Source organism: Hyla sarda, chromosome 1, assembly GCF_029499605.1.
Source record: "Hyla sarda isolate aHylSar1 chromosome 1, aHylSar1.hap1, whole genome shotgun sequence".
Taxonomy (NCBI): Eukaryota; Metazoa; Chordata; class Amphibia; order Anura; family Hylidae; genus Hyla; species Hyla sarda.
Window position 1 is genome coordinate 10,565,312 of NC_079189.1, and position 20,105 is coordinate 10,585,416.

The 20,105-nt window shown below is 46.6% G+C and overlaps 1 protein-coding gene across 1 annotated transcript in view; it reads left to right on the forward strand.

Annotated features, from left to right (window-relative positions):
• Nucleotides 1-5,713: 5,713 nt before the first annotated feature.
• The window catches only part of LOC130267152 (vomeronasal type-2 receptor 26-like), a 35,030-nt gene continuing 20,638 nt past the window's right edge, over nucleotides 5,714-20,105 (forward strand). Inside the window, exons 1-2 of the mRNA XM_056545052.1 lie at nucleotides 5,714-5,900; nucleotides 19,760-19,980. Coding sequence (XP_056401027.1) covers nucleotides 5,714-5,900; nucleotides 19,760-19,980 — 408 coding nt within the window. The remainder of the gene's footprint in view (nucleotides 5,901-19,759; nucleotides 19,981-20,105) is intronic.

Here is a 20,105-nt window from a genome sequence, read left to right on the forward strand (position 1 = left end):
GTTTTTGCAAGAAACAGGTGGACTAGGATTGAAGGTTTGGTCAATGACAGAAATTTCCCATAGAGGTTCGTCAATATTGTGCTGGTCTCATACATTGTGAGATCCCTAGTACATGTTCTTTTTTGATTTGACAGCTTTCCAGATGAAAGAAAATTGGCTTATGGGGATGTTGTTGGGGTTTTTAAGCCCTTATTGGTTCTGCCCAATGTTACACAAGTTATCACCCTTAGGTTAGCAATGGAAATATGATGAAAATGATTCCAAATGCCCAGAGGATCTTGGAAGTTTGGGTTAACCCCTTGGGGACGGAGCCCAATCGGAGCACTATTTGACCTTAAAGGGAACCAATCATCAGATTTTACCCTATATAACGCTTGGCAAAGCGTTATATAGGGTAACATCTTTATTTTCAAAATTCCCGGGGGACGCTCCTGCCCCCAGGGATGGTGAAGATATGAAATTATAAACTAGTCACCGCCGCCGCCATAAGTAGTCACCTGGGCGGGGAGCTCTTCTCACCTACTCCCGTTCTTCTGGCGGCAGTGACGCCCTCTCCGCTTGATTGATGGGCCGCGTCATCACTCTGCTCCGTCTGTTCAGTGAGCGGAACAATGACGCGGCCCATCAATCAAGCGGAGGGGGCGTCGCTGCCGGCCGAAGAACGGGAGTAGATGAGAAGAGCTCCCCGCCCAGGTGACTACTTATGGCGGCGGCGGTGACTAGTTTATAATTTCATATCTTCACCATCCCTGAGGGCAGGAGCATCCCTCGGGTATGGTGAAAATAAAGATTTTACCCTATATAACGCTTTGCCAAGCGTTATATAGGGTAAAATCTGATGATTGGTTCCCTTTAAGGACGAGAGCATTTTTTGCAAATCTGGCCACTATCACTTTAAGCATTAATAACTCTGGGATGCTTTTACTAATGAATTTGATTCCGAGATAGTTTTTTCATGACATATTCTACTTTATGTTAGTGTTAATGTTTTGTCGAAACTTCCATCATTTCTTCGTGAAAAATTCCAATTTTTCAGGAAAATTTCAAAATCTGAATTTTTCAGGGACCAGTTCAGATTTGAAGTGAATTTGAGGGTCTTTATGTTAGAAATACCACATAATGGACCCCATTATAAAAACTGCACCCCTCAAAGTATTTAAAATGACATTCAGAAAGTTTGTTAACCCTTTAGATGTTTCACAGGAAAAGCAGCATAGTGTAAACCAATTCCTCTCGAGTAAGGAAATACCTCATAGGTGGATGTGAAGCGCTTTGCAGGCGCATTAGAGGGCTCAGAAGGGAAGGAGCGAAAATTAACTTTTGGAGAAATGGTTTTTTGGGGGTATGTCACATTCAGGAATCCCCCATGGTGCCAGAACAGTAACCCTCCCCCACATGGCAGACTATTTGGGAAACTAAACCCCTCAAGGAACGTAACAAGGGGTATAGTAAACCTTAACACCTCACAGGTGATTGACAAACTTTCATTAAAGTGGGACGTGAAAAGTCCATGATCAGACATCAGAAGTTTATGCAGAGTGGAGTGGTGGAGATAATAAGGGTTATATAATGATGTGGACAGGATGTGGGAACAAGTTGAGAGATTTAGGTGACATGTTCAGAGCAGGAGGATAGTCGTAGTGTCAGCAAAGAAGAGGCATAGCCAAGGGCCAAAACACCTGTCAAGCATAACAGGCAAAGGTTTGCTGGTCTGATCTGCTCAGCTCAGGGCCGGACTGGCCTACCGGGATATCGGGATAATCCCCGGTAGGCTGCTCGCCCCTTGGGCTGGCAGTGGCCGGCCCGTGCTTCGCTGCCCAATGCGACAGCAGCGCGGGCTGGCCGCCGCTTCACACTATTAACAGGACCTGCGGCCGCAGAGTGGCAGAGCAGAGAGCTATAAGCTCCCAGCCCCGCCACTCACTCCACCTACCGACGGGAGGCCATGCAGGACGTCCGTGTCATGGCATGGGTGGCGCAGTGGCGCAATAATATGACGTCATCACGCCGCCTACGCGATGACACAGACGTTCATGCGCCGGTTGGAACGGCTCTGCGTGGGTGCGGTGAAAGGTAACTTTTTGTTATGTTTTTTGTTTTCTTAAATCATGCAGCAAAATGGACGGGGGTGGGGGTGGGGGTTTAGGTGAATGAAGCCTGCAAACCTAAGTGCCTAAAGGGGAGATCTATTTGTCTATGGAGGGTGGAAAGGGAGGTATTGGTGGCTGAAGCCTGCTTACAACCTATCTGCCTGCCTAAAGGGGGGATATCTAATAGAAAGAGAGTCCTATCCTCACCTTTCTTCCTCTGCGCCCCTCCTATCCTCACATCTCTTCCTCTGCGCCCCTCCTATCCTCACATCTCTTCCTCTGCGCCCTTCCTATCCTCACCTTTCTTCCTCTGCACCCCTCCTATAGTCACATCTCTTCCTCTGAGCCCTTCCTATCCTCACCTTTCTTCCTCTGCACCACTCCTATCCTAATTTTTCTTCCTCTGCGCCCCCCTCCCATCCTCATCTTTCTTCCTCTGCGCCCCTCCCATCCTCACCTTTCTTCCTCTGCGCCCCTTCCATCCTCACCTTTCTTCCTCTGCGCCCCTCCCATCCTCACCTTTCTTCCTCTGCGCCCTTCCTATCCTCACCTTTCTTCCTCTGCACCTCTCCTATCTTCACCTTTCTTCCTCTGCGCCCCTCCCATCCTCAGCTTTCTTCCCCTGTGCCCCTCCCATCCTCACCTTTCTTCCTCTGCACCCCTCCCATCCTCACCTTTCTTCCTCTGCGCCCCTCCTATCCTCACCTTTCTTCCTCTGCGCCCCTCCTATCCTCACCTTTCTTCCTCTGCGCCCCTCCTATCATCACCTTTCTTCCTCTGCGCCCCTCCTATCCTCACCTTTCTTCCTCTGCGCCCCTCCTATCCTCACCTTTCTTCCTCTGTGCCCCTCCTATCCTCACATCTCTTCCTCTGCGCCCTTCCTATCCTCACCTTTCTTCCTCTGCCCCCTCCTATCCTCACCTTTCTTCCTCTGCCCCCTCCTATCCTCACCTCTCTTCCTCTGCGCCCCTCCTATCCCCACATTTCTTCCTCTGCGCCCCTCCTATTCTCACCTCTCTTCCTCTGCACCCCTCTTATCCTCACCTTTCTTCCTCGGCCCCCCTCCTATCCTCACCTTTCTTCCTCTGCCCCCCCTCCTATCCTCACCTTTCTTCCTCGGCGCCCCTCCTATCCTCACCTTTCTTCCTCTGCGTCCCTCCTATCCTCACCTCTCTTTCTCTGCACCCCTCCTATCCTCACATTTCTTCCTCTGCCCCCTCCTATCCTCACCTCTCTTCCTCTGCGCCCTTCCTATCCTCACATTTCTTCCTCTGCGCCCCTCCTATCCTCACCTTTCTTCCTCTGCCCCCTCCTATCCTCACCTTTCTTCCTCTGCCCCCTCCTATCCTCACCTTTCTTCCTCTGCACCCCTCCTATCCTCACATTTCTTCCTCTGCGCCTCACTTATCACCACCTTTCTTCCTCTGCGCCCCTCCTATCCTCACCTCTCTTCCTCTGCACCCCTACTATTCTCACCTTTCTTCCTCTGCCCCCTCCTATCCTCACCTTTCTTCCTCTGCCCCCCTCCTATCCTCACCTTTCTTCCTCTGCGCCTCTCCTATCACCACCTTTCTTCCTCTGCGCCCCTCCTATCCTCACCTCTCTTCCTCTGCACCCCTACTATTCTCACCTTTCTTCCTCTGCCCCCCTCCTATCCTCACCTTTCTTCCTTTGCACCCCTCCTATCCTCACCTTTTTTCCTCTACCCCCTCCTATCCTCACCTTTCCTCCTCTGCCCCCTTCTATCCTCACCTTTCTTCCTCTGCGCCCCTCCTATCCTCACCTCTCTTCCTCGGCGCCCCTAATATATTTACCTCTCTTCCTCTGCGCCCCTCCTATCCTCACCTCTCTTCCTCTATGTCCTTCCTATCCTCATCTTTGTTCCTCCGCACCCCTCCTACCCTCTCCTTTCTTCCTCTGCCCCTCTCCTATCCACACCTTTCTTCCTCTGCCCCTCATAAAGTGATACATCTGCGCTCGGTGGCCGTTTGCTGGCACAATGACACAATGCTGTGGGGCTGGTATGCAATAATTTCCAGGGCTAGTTTTCATCCCCAGTCCGGCCCTGGCTCAGCTGATTGTGATGCTGCTGTAGGCTCAAGATAAAAAGCCTTTCAGAAGAGGGGAATAGTCAGGTGGGGGTGTGCCAGTATACTTCCATGTGGAAATTCTTTTCTACGGCACTGTGCCGTCTCTGCTGAAAATAGGAACTTTTGGGGGGATTTATCAAAGCTGTCTATTTCCCGCATCAATATAGACCAACCTACAGAGTGTTAGACCGGTCTATTGTGTGCCTAATTTTTCAAAAGTCGCATGGCTCTTGATACATTCTGTGTACAGACTTCGGGATCTACAGTTTATACTGTATTTAAACCTGCTCCAGCATGATCTGATTGATCTCAGCATGATTTCAGCTTACTTTTGCTAGATGCAAATTTTCGCCAAAAAAACGCTATTGATAAATTCAGCACCAATACATTTTTCAATCTAATATAGCCTATAATGCATCATGGACTAAAAATCCTCTAAAGCAAAAGTCGCAAAAAAGTTGCACGTATTTAGACTGCGACTTTCTGTGCGACAATTTAAGATGGGAAAAGCCAGTCTAAATCCTTTGATAAATCTTCACCTATGTGTTTATTGGAGAATCTATGTCTTACAGACAACAGTATTTGCCCTGTTACCCTGTTGTAGTGCACCTTAATTCTCACCTGGCTAAAGTGATGGTACAGTTGCTCCAATACCATCTCTATGATCTTCAGGCTACTAATGGGGTGTGCCTAGCCCAGGTGGTGCATACCAAGTCACCATTATTTTGCCAAGAAAGCCTTCCCACATTGCACAATCATATGGTGGAGAGGGTGGGTCACTCTATGCAGTTGTCTGTGTTCAGCACAGTGCATGTCACAGTAGATACTTGAAGTAGTAGCTATGGCCAGGGACAATTCATGTCTTATATGACCCACTGCGTCAACATTTTGCAGAATGAGGTTCTACTGCATCAAGGTCAGGAAATAGTAAAACTTCCATGGTTGCTTTGATCTCAATCAACTTCTGACACCTACCTCCTATCCTCCTCGTCCTCCTCATCCAGGTCCTCTTGCATCCTCCCAAAAATGGATGGTAGCTTACCCTACTCCTCCCCTGCCTCTCCTTGAATGAAAAGTCAAGCACTGCCATACTGTATTACATCTGCTAAGCTTGGGCGAGAAAACAGGAAGTTTCACACTGGCTTCCTGCTCATAATCTGAAATTGGAAAATGTGGTTGCCATTAATGGCACAAACATAGTAAAAAAGTGATGCGTCTAGGTGGCATGACACACTCTCCCTGTACTGCACATGTGCTATATCTCGTCTGCAAACATTTCTTGAGGAATTGTGGCTAGCTCAGTGATGTTCTGGCTATGTGCAGGAAGGTTTGCATTTTGTTTAGCCATTCTTATACTTTTAAATATGCCCTCCTTGACCTATAGCGCCAAAAACATCTTCCTCAACACTGTCTTGTTTGCAATGTTACACATGGACCAGAAGTGCAAATTTGTCACAGTCTTCCTAATTTTGGAGCCAGGATGACTTTCAGCTAAGGCATTGGCAGCTAATCAGAGACACCTATTGCGTGCTCATGCCTTTCGAAGAGGCAACAAGATTTGTCAGCGAGAACACTGGAATTAGTGATGTTCTGCTGCCGATATTCCATTTGGAGCAAACGTTCACAGTTATTATTGAGGAAGGAGGGATAGAGGAAGGTTCACATCTGGATAAGGAACCTTCACAAGTGACAGTGAAGATGATGATGACCAACCTTGGCAGTATAGGACGGAGGCAAAACAAGCTGGGCCCTTGGAAAAACTGGCATGGCAATTTGTATGCTTTCTTACTTGCGCATTGACTGCCCACTTGAAGGAAAGAGATGAATACTGGATGTTATGTCCAGTACTCCAGCCAGACATGCTGGTCATGAGTGCTTTCCTACTCTGCGCTCCTCAGAAGGCCGGGTCAGGATTCACATTGCGGGATGCACCCGCATGCGAATCACAACCCGTCACTCCCCAAAGCACCCGTAATTAGGACATACACCCTGCATCTTTTCTGTAAGTACCTGCACCTCCTACTGACCCTTGCCGGATCTTTGTTTACCATTGTGCCGTAGTGAAAGCTATTCAGTGTCTTGCCTTGCCAGTTCCTGACCCCTCAGTTCCGTGACCTGATCTTGCTCCTGTGCAGCCTGCCTTTGACCTCCTGCTACGTTCCTGACTTCGCACCTGTGCCGCCTGCCCTGATCTTCTGCTATCCTGACCACAAGTTGCCGTAACCCTCCTGTGCCTCGAATTTCCTCAGCCGCCTATGTGGTCGTGCCCGGGGTAGCGACCTGGGTGCCGCCTGCCGCAGCAAATCCATCCCGCGGGCTCTTAGACTCTGCTCCCTGGCACGAACCACGTCATCTACCACACAGTTCCAGCGAATCCACTACTACCCTGAGTGCTACAGCCTACTGCCGTACATATGTACATACAGTGCATACATACAAACATACAGTACATGCATACTTACATACATAGAATAGATACATACATACATATGGTGTAAACATACATACAGTAGATACATACATACATACAGTTCAAACATACATGCAATGCATACAATAGATACATACAGTACATACACATATATACATATATATATATATATATATATATATATATATATATATTTATATACATTGTTGAGTATTATATACAGTTATATATGTCGGAAGGCTAATTCATTAGCCTGTATTTGTGGGAGGGGCTGTGTATCACGCCACGGGTTCTTCACGTTGTTCCGGTCATCTAACGTCTGATCCGGTCACCTGACAGGAAGTTCAGCAGTCACATGGGGTGGTAAGTATGGCGGCGCCTTGCCGCGGCTCCGAGTCCCACTGCGGCTCCGATTCGTTCCCCATTCTCAGGCAGATTCGGTCTGCTGTTAGATGCGATCTCAGCATCAGGCGGGGCTTCACACTCAGCAGCCTGCTCCTCACAATAAACGTGGTAAGGTTTTCCAGGTTTGTCGGCTGGAGGCAATGCGTGGGGGCCATTGTGTAATGCATTAGTCTACTGGTGGCGGGGCTGCTTTGGCCGGTTGGTCATTACGATCAGATTTCATTATAATATAATATGTATAATATATGTAAGGATGAGCAGGGTTCAACAGGTATCACGTGCATGGTGGCACAGCGCATTTGTCACCACACGTTGTCTTATGACACTGTCAGGGCTGGCTGCTTTTACTATGCATGTCTTATGGTCATCATGCGTCCTAAGTTATGAGCAGAATCAATTGGAGGTAATTCGCATATCTGGGTAGATTCTCGTTGGGGCATACAATGGCCGCCTTTTCCTGCAGTGCTTAGCAGTTACATTGTGTCTCACGCTACTAATTCTGGGGATATCGCAGGTTTGCAGCTTTTCATGGGAGCATTTTCCCTCATGTCGATTGGTAAAAAAAAAAAAAAAAGATAAAAGTCAATCTGTTCGTTATCATGTATTTCGTCTTCCTACAAGTTACACCCATTTCCATCATTTCGGTAAAAAGTCTAGTCTAGTCACAATTTTCTGGTAATAGTGATGATTTGTCCACTAATGTATCATTATGTTTATTTAGTGTGAAACATATATTGGTCTTGAGTGGTTCATACAGTTCTGATTCAAGGATTATTGCAATATATGCTCTGCTTTCCGGTATGGGTTAGTACATAGTTAGGTTGAATTTATTCTTGCAGTGGTCACAATATTGTACGTTTGATTGCAGTGTGTGGAGCAGTCGCTTTCAGAATCTGTTTATTGGGTCATAGATGATTTCCTGTCCTTAATTTGGTAGGTTGTGTTCATATATTTTAGGTCTTTTTTACGAACTGCAGAAGTAGAGGAGAAAAAAGCTGCGATGGCGCTCCCAAGGAAGTAACCAAAGTCGTTGGTATTGATGCAAAAAAATTTATTCTTACAGCATAAAAAAACAAAGAAAATAATAAATAAATAAAAAGCAAGACACGTTTCGGGAGTCACAGCTCCTTTTTTTAATTGCAGGTGGTTGCTGTAACAACCACCTGCAGCAACCACAACCACCTGCAATTGAAAAAGGGAGCTGTGACTCCCGAAACACGTCTTGCTTTATATTTATTTATTATTTTCTTTGTTTTCTTATGTAAGATTATTATATAAGAATAAATTATTTTGCATCAATACCCACGACTTTGGTTACTTCCTTGGGAGCACCATTGCAGCTTTTTTCTCCTATACTTCTGCATTTCTCTACGGACTCTCCTCTGGGCTCTGTCCTCACGCTGCTGGCCTGCATACCAAGCTACCATCACCGGCACGGAATACGCTACCCCTACCTGGGTACCCACCTACACCGGCTAAAGACCTACACCGCACCCGGCGCTACCTCCGCTTTTTTCCTCCATTTACTGCTTTTTTGCGAACTGGCTTTAATGTATTTTTCTGTGTTTAGTGGTCGCTGCACAATTTCGCATCTGTTATAAGTTTTGGGCAGGTTAATTGCTCTAGTCACATTTCAGGATCATAAGGTATGTATTACAACAGCGTTTATTGTTCTCACGGTTGGTGTAGGGCTCACAGTTGGTTCACTTGGTAGTTATGACTCGGTTTATTTATGATAAGATCGTCTGTGAACATTAATAAGGTTGCGGGATATCAATTCAGTCCTGTTTCGTGCCACAGTTTGACCTCATTTTTTTCATGCACTATCTTTGGTCTCTTCCAGTATATACGTTTTTGTCTGGCTCTGAAGCACAGCTTGTGTTTCCTGTCAACCGTACCTTTGATTCTTTATGTTGTCTGGTCGGGTTGTTTTCAGGGTACATAGAAGTATGCCATCTAGATACTGTGCATTTTTTATAGATTTATAGACGTACTGCTGTTACGCCCAACTCATCTTTGGTTAGTGTTTCATGCCGTACTGCAACCCAACACGTCTTTGGGTTTTGTGTCATCTTGGTTCGGGGTTTTGCACATATCACGCCGAGTATACCTGTGGTCGTATCATAATCACTTGATCACGTCTCACATATTTTTCACTTCTTAGTTGTTCTACTTCATGTTTCCTTTTTAGCTTCACAGTGCTGGGTCCCTCTTCTGATTGTGGTTGGTCACTGGTAGTCTCGGGTATTTACATATAGGGGAGGTAGACGGTTTATTCGTCCCGGCTATAAATGTCACTAGTTGTCTCAAACTGTCCTCAATTTTGTACAGATTGAAGCTCATTTTGTTACTGAGAAGTGTAGGCCCTCAGTCATACATTTGAGGTCTCACGCAGCGATTTGTCTTAAGATTTGTTGCTGATCACTTCAGTCTTAGTTTTCTGGGTAGGTGTAAGAGTTGTGCATGTTTGCTTTGGATCTAGTTTTAAATACATGTATACCTATGTTCCATTCCTAAATTTAGGTCAAGTATGTGGAGGCCTTCGCAGAGCAGGTAGTGATTTCTTTAAGTAAAAAATAACCATCACGTCTTTGGGTATTCGTTTCTGCTATTACCTACCCAAAACGTCTTTGGGTTCCGCTTTTTAATATTTAATGTTATTTTTTCACTTGTCACAGTTGCAAGTAAATGGTTGCACTAATGACACTGCTTCACGTTTTGACATTAGGTCTGTCACATCATCAGGCCTTAGAGTCTCGACACGTTTTTGCTGTTTTCTGTGTAAAGTTGACCTTTCTTCAGCTCATCGTGGTATGTTAGTTCCTTTCGCTTATAGGTTGAGGAGTTAAGGTAAGTCATCAGTAGGTGAGTTTAGATGGTGTCTTTTCGTTGTTAGTAGTGTTTTTTAACTGGTCAGTTAGTAAGAACTTCTTGTTTATGTTACTAAGGATTTCGCATGCCTCAGACATTAAAAATGTTGGTTCTGTTCTGGAACATACCACCAGAACCTCCGAACATGGCAGAATTTCGTCTTTACGTAGCTGGACCATCCCGAAGTTAACAGCCGAACTTCTGCGTAGAGGGATTACATTCCCTGAAACAGCTCGTAAAGCAGAACTGTATTGTTTAGTGGTTCCAGAGCAGGCTGGTCCTAGTGATCAAATGGTCAATAGTAGTGGTGACATGTCCATGCATACAATACAGGAATATGGGTGCACTACTGTGGTAGATGTATACAATGACATTGGCTATCCCTTAACACTGATGTTAAAATTGAGACATTCGCCAGTGTATCCTTATATGAAGGACACACCAGAGCCCGCACACCAACACCAAGGTTTCTCAAGATGGTGCGAGACCTAACGCTAATCCTACCTGTGCTTGATAAGCAAAACAGGGGCCAGTGGACAATTACGGCAGCATTCGGTCGACTCACAACTTCCTCCCAGATACCCTCCAGCGTGACTGAGCACACATGCAATGGGAGGAGGGAGGCAAGCTGCAAGCCCCACCTGAGTTGGCTATTATGGGTTCCTGGCCTCACAGGTGCTACCTTAATGCTGCCTTGAAGATATTCAAGGCGCATCAATTTTGGAGTTTACACACCTCCAAGTATAAATTTTAACAAACAACAAAAAACGTGGTCTCAAATGGCTGGAGGTGCTCAACCCCAAATGCGGTTGTGCATTTATACTGGGGGAGCAGATCCTGCCCTTGTAGTCCGTTGCTAAGGGCGATCCCCAGCATAAAAATGCATACAATGGAGGATGCCTGCAGCGGACTACAAGTGCCACAATAGAATCCTACACCAGATAAACGGTGTGGATGTGTAACAATTAGAATACAATACAGGAATATGGGTGCACTACTTGAATATCTTCAAGGCAGCATTAAGGTAGCACCTGTGAGGCCAGGCACCCATAATAGCCAACTCAGGTGGGGCTTGCAGCTTGCCTCCCTCCTCCCATTGCATGTGTGCTCAGTCACGCTGGAGGGTATCTGGGAGGAAGTTGTGAGTCGACCGAATGCTGCCGTAATTGCCCACTGGCCCCTGTTTTGCTTATCATGCACAGGTAGGATTAGCGTTAGGTCTCGCACCATCTTGAGAAACCTTGGCGTTGGTGTGCGGGCTCTGGTGTGTCCTTCATATAAGGATACACTGGCGAATGTCTCAATTTTAACATCAGTGTTGAGGGATAGCCAATGTCATTGTATACATCTACCACAGTAGTGCACCCATATTCCTGTATTGTATTCTAATTGTTACACATCCACACCGTTTATCTGGTGTAGGATTCTATTGTGGCACTTGTAGTCCGCTGCAGGCATCCTCCATTGTATGCATTTTTATGCTGGGGATCGCCCTTAGCAACGGACTACAAGGGCAGGATCTGCTCCCCCAGTATAAATGCACAACCGCATTTGGGGTTGAGCACCTCCAGCCATTTGAGACCACGTTTTTTGTTGTTTGTTAACATGTCCATGCAGACTCTCCATACATCTATCACCCAGTTACATGCATTGGTTAATTCCTTGTCCACCAGGTTGGAGAATTTAGAAAAACGAAACGCAGCCGCACCCGTTCCAGCTGCCACACCTGTTTAGCCTCAGGTTACAGTAGCACCAATTGGCCTCCCTGCTGTTATACCCTACATTGCGCCAGCCCACTTCAGACCTGCTAACTTAAAGAAAGACATACTAGATGGTAAGGACGTTAATCTAGCCTCATTACTTATCGCGTCCCATGATGTAACAGAAAAACAATAGCATTCGGGGAGGTATCGGTGATACTTAAAGCTAAGGATGTTAGGTTAAAACGAAAGCTGTCTTTAGAAGAGTTCAGCATGGGTTTCGCCATTTACAGAGATGTCATCTGTTCCGTAAAACCAGAAAGGCGTGAGGAACTTGACATGCATTTGTACAAGGTCACAGAGCTTTCCCACAAATAGGGTGGTCACGTGTTTTACGATTACCATAAATCTTTTCAGCGAAAGCTGCTCCCGCGTTATCCCAGTTCAACTACACTATGAATTGGGCACTTTTCAGGAACCGGACTGGAAGCCTCTGTCTTAGTGAGGCGATGGCGTGGGTCGTACCAGGGGACCGGTTCTAAGAAGTTACTGGTTTTCACAAGAGCCCGCCGCAAGTTGGGATGGACATGCTGCGGCAGTAACTCCCAGGTCGTATCCCCCGATAGCGACTCAACCTCACTAACAGCTGAGATAGGCGTAGTACACAAGGACAAGGTGAAGGCAAGGTCGGACGTAGCCAGAGGTCAAGGCAGGCGGCAAAGGTTCGTAGTCAGGGGCAACAGCAAGGGTCTGGATACACAGGCTTGGGAACACACAAAACACTTTCTCAGGGCACTAGGGCAACAAGATCTGGCAAGGACAGGAAGGGGAAGCGGGTTATTATAGAGTAGGGAGTGATTGGAACTGATTGGGCCAGGCACCAATTAATGGTGCACAGGCCCTTTAAATCAGAGAGACCCGGCGCACGCGCCCTAGAGAGCGGGGCCGCGCGCGCCGAGACTGAGCAGGAGGACGGGGCAGGTGAGTGACAGGCACATCCCACCGCGGGGATCGCATCCCCTCCGAGAGACACAGAGTAGCGCTCCCGGTCAGCGGGTCTGACCGGGGCGCTGCAAGCAAGAGCAGAACGCTGTGAGCGCTCCGGGGGAGGAGCGGGACCCGGAGCGCTCGGTGTTACAGTACCCCCCCCCTTAGGTCTCCCCCTCTTTTTGGAACCCCATAATTTACAAATGAGTTCCTTGTCAAGGATGTTGGCCTCGGGTTCCCAAGATCTCTCTTCGGGGCCACAATTCTCCCAACCAATAAGATAACATTTTTTACCTCGGACAACTTTGGAGGCGAGAATCTCTTTCACGGAGAAGACATCCGAGGACTCAGTGACAGGAGCAGGAACGGTGACCTTGGGGAAAAGCGGTTAAGTATGAGAGGTTTGAGAAGGGAGACATGAAAAGAATTAGGAATGCGGAGAGAAGGAGGAGCCACACTTTGTCATCAGGGGAAAAGATAGGAGGAGTTCTTCTCTTTTTGTCAGCATGTCTCTTCATGCGAGATGAGGCCAGCAGGAGCGTCTTATGGGTCTCTTTCCAGATGGAAAAGAAATCTTCAGTCAATTCATCCATGGCAGGGACTCCAGAAGAAGTGGAAATGGGGAGGGGGAAGAGGATGACGACCGTACACCACAAAAAAAGGAGAATTGGAGGAAGATTCAGAATTTTTGAAGTTGTACGAGAATTCAGCCCAGGGCAGAAGATCAACCCAATCGTCTTGACGGGAGGTGACAAAATGTCGAAGGTAGTCACCAAGAATCTGGTTCACTCTTATCCACTTGTCCATTGGATTGCAGATGATTGGAGGAAGAGAAATTAAATTTGATTTTTAATTTACTACAATGTGCTCTCCAAAATTTAGAAACAAATTGAACGCCTCTATCAGATACAATATGCGTGGGAAGTCCGTGGAGACGAAAAATGTGGAGAATTTTTTTTTTAGCCAATTGAGGCGCAGAGGGAAGACCTGGAAGTGGGACAAAATGAGCCATTTTGGAAAAACGATCCACGACCACCCAAATGACAGTGTTGCCATGAGATACAGGAAGGTCAGTGATAAAGTCCATACTTATATGGGACCATGGTTGTTCAGGCACAGGCAGAGGAAGGAGAAGTCCAGCCGGCTTCTGGTGCGGAGTTTTGTCACGTGCGCACACTGTACAGGCCCGTACAAAATCTGTCACATCTTTCTCCAGAGAGGACCACCAATAATGTCTGGCAATTAACTGTATGGACTTTTTGATTCCAGCATGACCAGCCAGGTGGGAGGAATGACCCCATTTAAGAGTTTGGAGGCGAAGACGTGGAGGAACATACCTTTTTCCAGGAGGAATTGGCACTATAGAAGCAGGAGCAGAGGAGATCAGACATTCTGGAGGTATGATGTGTTGAGGAAAAGCTTCAGATTCTGAGGCATCGGTGGAACGAGATAGAGCATCTGCCCTTATATTCTTGTCCGCAGGGTGAAAATGGATCTGAAAATTGATACGGGAAAAAAACAATGACCATCTAGCCTGGCGAGGATTTAAACGCTGGGCGGACTGGAGATAGGACAAGTTTTTGTGGTCCGTGTAGATGATGATGGGATGAAGGGACCCTTCCAGAAGATGTCTCCACTCTTAGAGTGCCAACTTGATGGCCAATAATTCACGGTCACCTATGGAATAGTTTTTTTCAGGAGGGGAAAAAGTTTTGGAGAAAAATCTGCAAGTGACATTTTTTCCTTTAGAGTTTTTTTTTTTAGAAGAACAGCTCCGGCTCCAACTGAGGAGGCGTCAACCTCAAGGAAGAAAGGTTTGAGAGGATCGGGCCTGGACAAGACTGGTGCAGAGGCGAAGGTGGCTTTGAGATGATCAAAGGCTTCCTCCGCCTGTGGTGGCCAGGATTTCGGATTAGCATTCTTCTTGGTTAATGCTACAATAGGAGCAACGAAGGTGGAGAAGTAGGGAATGAATTGTCGGTAATAATTAGCAAATCCGGGAAATCATTGGATAGCTTGTAGACCTGTGGGGCGTGGCCAATCCATTACAGCAGATAGCTTGTCAGGGTCCATTTGAAGGCCTTGGCCGGACACTATGTAACCCAGGAAGGGTCGGCTGCTGCATTCAAAGAGACATTTCTCAATCTTGGCATAAAGATGATCTTTGCGTAGGCGCTGAAGCACTTGACGGACATGGAGGCGATGTTCCTCTAGGTTGGGGGAAAAAATGAGGATGTCATCTAGATAGACTACCACACCGGAATACAGCATGTCCCGAAAGATCTCATTAACAAAGTCCTGAAACACTGCAGGGGCGTTGCAAAGTCCAAAGGGCATGACAAGGTACTTGAAGTGACCATCTCTAGTATTGAAGATGTTTTTCCATTCATCACCTTGTCGAATACGGATGAGGTTATATGCGCCCCTTAGATCCAGTTTGGTGATCATTTTTGCCCCACGCAGTCAATCAAAGAGTTCGGAGATCAGAGGCAAAGGATAGCGATTCTTTACTGTGATTTTATTAAGACCGCGGTAGTCTATACAAGGGAGTAGAGATCCGTCTTTTTTGGAAACAAAGAAGAATCCAGCTCCGGCTGGAGAGGAAGATTTTCGGATAAAACCTCTTTTTAGGTTTTCCTGAATGTATTCAGACATGGCTTGCGTTTCTGGAGTGGAGAGTGGGTAAATCCTTCCACGGGGCGGAGTGGGGCCAGGGAGCAAGTCGATAGGACAGTCAAATGGTCTTTGTGGTGGTAAGACCTCTGCTTGCTTTTTACAAAAAAACTCTGAATAGTCCTGATAGGCCTTTGGAAGACCAGGCAATGGAGGAGCGATGGAGACTAGATTGACAGGAACCAACTTAAGACATCGCTTGTGGCAGGAAGGTCCCCAACTCTAAACGTCCCCAGTGGCCCAGTCGAGGATAGGTGCGTGACGCTGAAGCCAGGGCAAGCCAAGAAGAACTTCTGAAAAATTTGATATTTTCAAGATGGTGAACTCCAATGTTCATGAGCAGGGGTTCAGTGCGATAACGCACGGTGCAGACCAGTCTCTCTCCATTCACCGAGGCTATGAAGAGAGGTTTGACGAGACGGGTAACAGGAATATTGTACCTGTTGATGAGTGAGGCTTTGATTAAATTTCCTGCTGAACCAGATTCCAGAAAGGCCTCAGCAGAGAAGGAAGACTTAGTGGGCAAGGAAATCCGGAATGGTAGGACGTGGAGAGGAAGAATTCACACCTAGTAACGCCTCTCCCACGTTCACTAGGTGCGCGCGTTTCCCTGATGCGGAGGACAAAGAGGACAGTCCTTTAAGAAATGCTCAGAGCTCGCACAGTATAAACACAAGTTCTTGTTCCTACGGCGAGTCCTCTCTTGTTGGGTCAGGCGAGACCAGTCCACTTGCATGGCCTCCTCGGCGGAAGGCACAGTAACAGGTTGCAATGGATGCTGAAAGAGAGGAGCCAGGCGCGGATTATGCCTGGTGCGAACAAGATCTTTTTCCTGGCGAAGCTCTTGGCGTCTTTCAATGTAGCGCATATCAATGCGGGTTGCCAAATGAATGAGATCAGACAGGAAGGAAGGTATCTCTCGTGCGGCCAGACAATCCTTGATGTGGCTGGATAAACCTTTATTGAAGGACGCGCAGAGAGCCTCATTATTCCAGGCCAACTCAGAGGCCAGAGTACGGAACTGCATGGCATATTCGCCCACTGTAGACGAAGTTTAGCACGGCTGTTTCAGCGGAAGAGGCACGGGCAGGTTCCTCAAAGACACTGCGTAGTTCGGTGAAGAAGGACTGGATGGTAGCAGTAGCAGGATCGCTGCGGTCCCAAAGCTGTGTGGCCCAGGACAAGGCCTTTCCAGATAGCAGACTGACCACAAATGCCACCTTAGACCGTTCCGTGGGAAAGTGGTCCGACATGATCACCAGGTGCAGCGAACACTGGATCAGCAACCCCCGGCAGAGCTTAGAATCCCCATCAAACTTGTCAGAAAGAGACAGGCAGACTCTGGACGTGGAGGCGGCAGCTCGCTGTGGAGGAGATGCTGGAGCTGGCGGAGGAGATGGTTGCTGCTGTGGAGGTAGAAGCTGCTGGAACATAAAAGTCAACTGTGACAGCTGCTGTCCTTGTTGGGCGATCTGCTGGGACTGCTTGGTGATCACGGTGGTGAGATCAGCGAGGCTTGGCAGTGGTACCTCAGTGGGATCCATGGCCGGATCTACTGTCAGGAACCGGACAGGAAGCGCGTAGTGGATCCTCTGTGTTAGTGAGGCGATGGCGTGGGTCGTACCAGGGGACCAGTTCTAAGAAGTTACTGGTTTTTACCAGAGCCTGACGCAAGGTGGGATGGACTTGCTGCGGCGGTAACTCCCAGGTCGTATCCCCTGATAGCGACTCGACCTCACTAACAGCTGAGATAGGCGTAGTACACAAGGGCAAGGCGAAGGCAAGGTCGGATGTAGCAAGAGGTCAAGGCAGGCGGCAAAGGTTTCGCAGTCAGGGGCAACAGCAAGGGTCTGGATACACAGGCTTGGGAACACACAGAATGCTTTCTCAGGGCACTAGGGCAACAAGATCCGGCAAGGACAGGAAGGGGAAGTGGGTTATTATAGAGTAGGGAGTGATTGGAACTGATTGGGCCAGGCACCAATGAATGGTGCACTGGCCCTCTAAATCCGAGAGACCTGGCGCGCGCGCGCGCCGGGACTGAGCAGGAGGACGGGGCCGGTGAGTGACACGGGATGCGACCCGCGGGCAGGCATCCCCTCCGAGAATCACAGAGCAGCGCTCCCGGTCAGCTGGTCTGACCGGGGCGCTGTGAGCGCTCCGGGGATGGAGCGGGACCCGGAGCGCTCGGCATTACAGCACTTATAGATACAGAAACATTCTGCAATCATTTTGCAGGTCTAAAAGCGCCGGTCTGCGCTCATTGTCAATCAATAGCGCACACAGCAGAATGGTGTAGTAGTGTCAATAATGTTTCTGATGATGCACAACCCGGAATGTCTACATCTACCCCTCAGTCCAGAAGCCAGAAGACCACTGGTTTAACTGACAAGCTAGGTAGGCCAATAAAATATCTTGGCAAATCACAAATTTGCAATACCGTAATTATAATTACGCCATATGTAACTACAACCAGTGTAGGCTACTCCATGTTTGCGTGGTGTGTTATAGAGCACATTCCAGAAACACTTGTCCTCAGAAAAATAAGGCATGACTAGTAGTGGTAAATGTGACGTTCTTGGAATTATATTTGCAAGATCATCCAGATCGTCAATTTGTTGAGTCTTTGCTCAATGGGTTTGGATCAGGTTTTCACACTGGTTTTGTTGCTCTTCCCGGTGCTACCTATGAGCTTGAGAACCTGAAATCAGCTCATAGAGATCCTGCAGCCATTGATGCTTTGATAAATGCTTAAATTGATAAAGGTTTCATCATTGGCCCTTTCAATGTATCCCCATTTGATGTATGGAGAATCAACCACATCGGCCTTGTTACTGGAAAGTTCAGTAATAAAAAGAGATTAATTATGACCTGTCTGCACCTTACTCGTTCTTAGCCAAAAATGTTATAAGTAATTATAGTACAATAGTCCACAATATGATACTCTCACCAAAAAACTATGAGGCCAACTATGGAAGAAATTATAACAAACTTTATTGAAAATACAGTAAAAATCATCATAAAATTACAGAAAATAATAAGTCGGTGGTCATAAAACACATACTGTAGAAGCGATGAGAATGTCCCCAATATATAAAAGAGATATAGATGATAAATGGCCTCCTTCAATATAACAGCTTAGTTATTTAGGATAGCAGAAACATAAAGGCACATAATGTATATAGGTATGAGACCATGAGAAACAATGATAAAGATAAAGTCAGATGACAGGGTAGAAAAAGCAATAATTACAAGCAAACTCTGGTCATACACCCTATCATGGGACAGCTCACCTACCCCAAACGCGTTTTCGCTTGTCGCATCGTCGGGGGTGCCCCCTGACGAAGCAAGAGACGAAATGAATCACACTCACCGCATGTGTAGTCCTGAAATATCAGACCTTTATTCTGTACAACGATGAAGCAGCATATATAGGAATGGCAATTCCATGGAGTGGGGAGGGAGAGCAGCCGCTCTCGAGTGCCCCTGCGTCTCGAGAGCGGCTGCTCTCACTCCCCGCTCCATGGAATTACCATTCCTGGATTTGCTGCTTCCAATTTGTATGGAATAAACGTCTGATATATCGGGACTACACATGCGGTGAGTGCAATTAATTTTGTCTCTTGCTTTTGAAGTCTATATCTTCTACATTACTGTTGAAGCCGCACCGCCCTAGATCCCCAGAAACAGCAGCAGTTGTTATACCGGCAGTTAATTGTCCAACATGTTAGGCTGGTCTCTATTGCTCCGCAGTGCCTGAAAGCTATATCTTCTGTTTTTTCACTTATGCTCATAAAAGTAAGAATCACCCCCTTTTCCCATTTAAAAAAAATATAAAAAAACTGTGTAAATAAAAATAAACATATGTGGTTCCTTCGCATACGGAAATTTTCGAGCTATAAAAATATATAATTAATTAAACAGCACGGTCATTGTTATAGGGGTCAAAACTTGACAATTTCAAACGTATTCATTTTTGTGCATCTAGTTATGATGTTTTTCCAGAAGTAAGACAAGATCAAACCTATATAAGTAGGGTATCTTTTTAATCGCACGGACCTACCAAATAAAGAATAGCTGTCATTTTTACTGAAAAATGCGCTCCGTAGAAACCGAAGCCCCCAAAATTACAAAATGGCATTTTTTCATCAATTTTGTAGCACAAGGAATTATGTTTTCCGTTTCGCCGTGGATTTTTTGGTAAAATGACTAATGTCACTGCAAATTAGAATTGGTGGCGCAAAAATAAGCCATAATATGGAATTTTAGGCGCAAAATTTAAAGGGTTATGATTTTTAAAAGGTAAGGAGGAAAAAAAGAAAGTGCAAAAACGAAAAAAAAACCGAGTCCTTAAGGGGTTAATGTCTTTGGTACCCAATTAAAATTATATTGTTCAATTGGATAGATATGCCATAGCTGACCTTGTGATGTGGGACGCTTTTTTATCTGACTGGAATGGAATTTCTTTCTTTGTCCCTGGGGTCAACAATCAGTCTCCTTTTGTGTTCTCAGATGCGTCATACACGGTGGGGTTCGCAGCCATCTGGGAAAATCACTGGTTAGCTAATACTTTACCTACAGAGGTGTTCCAGCTGCCTGGGTTCAGCGCCAATTCAGCATTGTTTGAGCTCTACCCGACAGTGGCAGCGGCTAGTGTGGGGGTCATCAGTGGTACAAGAAGACAGTTATGTTTGTGTCAGATAATGCGGCTACAGTTGACATACTACTCAAGGGTAAATCCAATTCCCCAGTCATCATGTCATTAGCTAGAAGAATAATGTGGTTATCATTGTGTGACAATTTTCACTTCACGTGTGCCCACACGTCTTGGAGTACGTTCACAAAGTTTTGTGGCAAT